This window comes from Humulus lupulus, chromosome 2 (assembly GCF_963169125.1).
Source record: "Humulus lupulus chromosome 2, drHumLupu1.1, whole genome shotgun sequence".
In the NCBI taxonomy this organism is placed as follows: Eukaryota; Viridiplantae; Streptophyta; class Magnoliopsida; order Rosales; family Cannabaceae; genus Humulus; species Humulus lupulus.
Genome location: NC_084794.1, coordinates 273944903 through 273946328, shown reverse-complemented (window position 1 = coordinate 273946328; position 1426 = coordinate 273944903). Strand labels below are relative to the sequence as shown.

Genomic DNA, 1426 nt, shown 5'->3' with positions numbered 1-1426 from the left:
CCTGTGTTACAATGTTGCTATTGGCTGCTTCATTCTGGGTTAAGGCAAAAACTCGTGTTGGCATCATATTTCTGTTACTATTCTCTCCCGTTTTCCATTGTGTGCAATCTTTCCTCAAATGTCCTGCCTGATCACCCTTGAAACATTTATTGGTACCGACCTGGCATTCTCCTGGGTGTCATTTCAAGCATTTAGGACAGGTGGGGTGCACTACTCTGTTGCCTTGGTGATTCCCACGGTTTCAGTTATTATAGCGATTGTTACGGTTATTATGGTGGTTTTGAGTATTGTGACTGTTGTTATTCGTGACTGGGGGTCCAGGTCTCTTATCAATGCCATTGTTCTGCCCTTCATTAGCTTTCCTTTTGTTACCCTCGTTGAAGCCCTTATTTCGATGGGTCTCTCTACTGGCAGCATTATCCTTCCATATCCGATCTTCCAAATATTCTACTTCAAGTGCCCTATCAAGTACTTTTGCATAACTGACAACTTCAGCACTAGTCATCATAATGTCCCTAGCAATCATCGACTTGAGTCCCCTCACGAACCTTTGGACTCGTAGAGTTTCAGTTGGTACAACATCAGGAGGAAATTTTGGCAACCTATCGAACTTCTGTGCATAATCAGTGACATATAGGTTTCCTTGTACCAAGGTTACAAACTCATCTACTTTGGTTGCTAGCACTACCGCACTATAATACTTCTTGCTAAAAGCCTGGACGAACTCTGCCAAAGTCATGGTATTCAGATCACGAGTCTGTTTAACTACATCACACCATATTCGTGCATCCATCTTGAGTAAATAGACTGCACATGATATTCTCTGGCGATCATTTAACTCCATATGATCGAAGATGGCCTTGATCGATCTTAACCAATCCTCTGCCACTATGGGATCAACTTTCCCTTCAGAGGTTGGTGGGGCTTGTTTTCTGAAACGTTCATACACTAGCTCAAACCCATAAGTTACAGTCAGTGGTGTAGGTGGTGGTGTTGGCGGCTATGGCTATGCCACTTATACTTGAGGAACTTAGGGCATTTGGGGCACTTGGGGTGCTTGCCTCGCATTTTCAAATTCCTCATCTCTTAGTCTTAGTTGTTCTCTTAACCTTGCTACCTCTGCGGCCAGGTCCACAGATGATGCTGCTGGAGCTGCAGGTTGGACTGATGGCATTCCTATGTCAGGGGTTGTTGTGGCCTTAGACCTTGTGGAGACACCCTTTCCTCAGCCTTTTCTTCCCTTGTCTCCTCTTCCTCTAGCCGACATTATTAAATTTTAAGGAACCAAAAGAAAATCATAAGGGAGGATAATCGCATAATGGTTTGATAGATATTCGTGAAAATCATACATTCAAAATCCATAGAATTTAGATTTTGAAAGAGGAAAAATATTAAACCATAACATTGAAAGTGTTCTAAATTATTC

General features: G+C 42.5%; 1 protein-coding gene across 1 annotated transcript; it reads right to left on the bottom strand.

The window, feature by feature from the left end:
• Positions 1 to 241: 241 nt before the first annotated feature.
• Positions 242 to 1174, bottom strand: LOC133815510 (uncharacterized). Its single transcript, XM_062248344.1, has 2 exons — positions 1062 to 1174; positions 242 to 932 (listed from the first exon to the last, which is right to left on the bottom strand). The coding sequence occupies exons 1-2, from the start codon at positions 1172 to 1174 to the stop codon at positions 242 to 244; spliced, it is 804 nt and encodes a 267-aa protein (XP_062104328.1).
• Between the last annotated feature and the right edge of the window lie 252 nt (positions 1175 to 1426).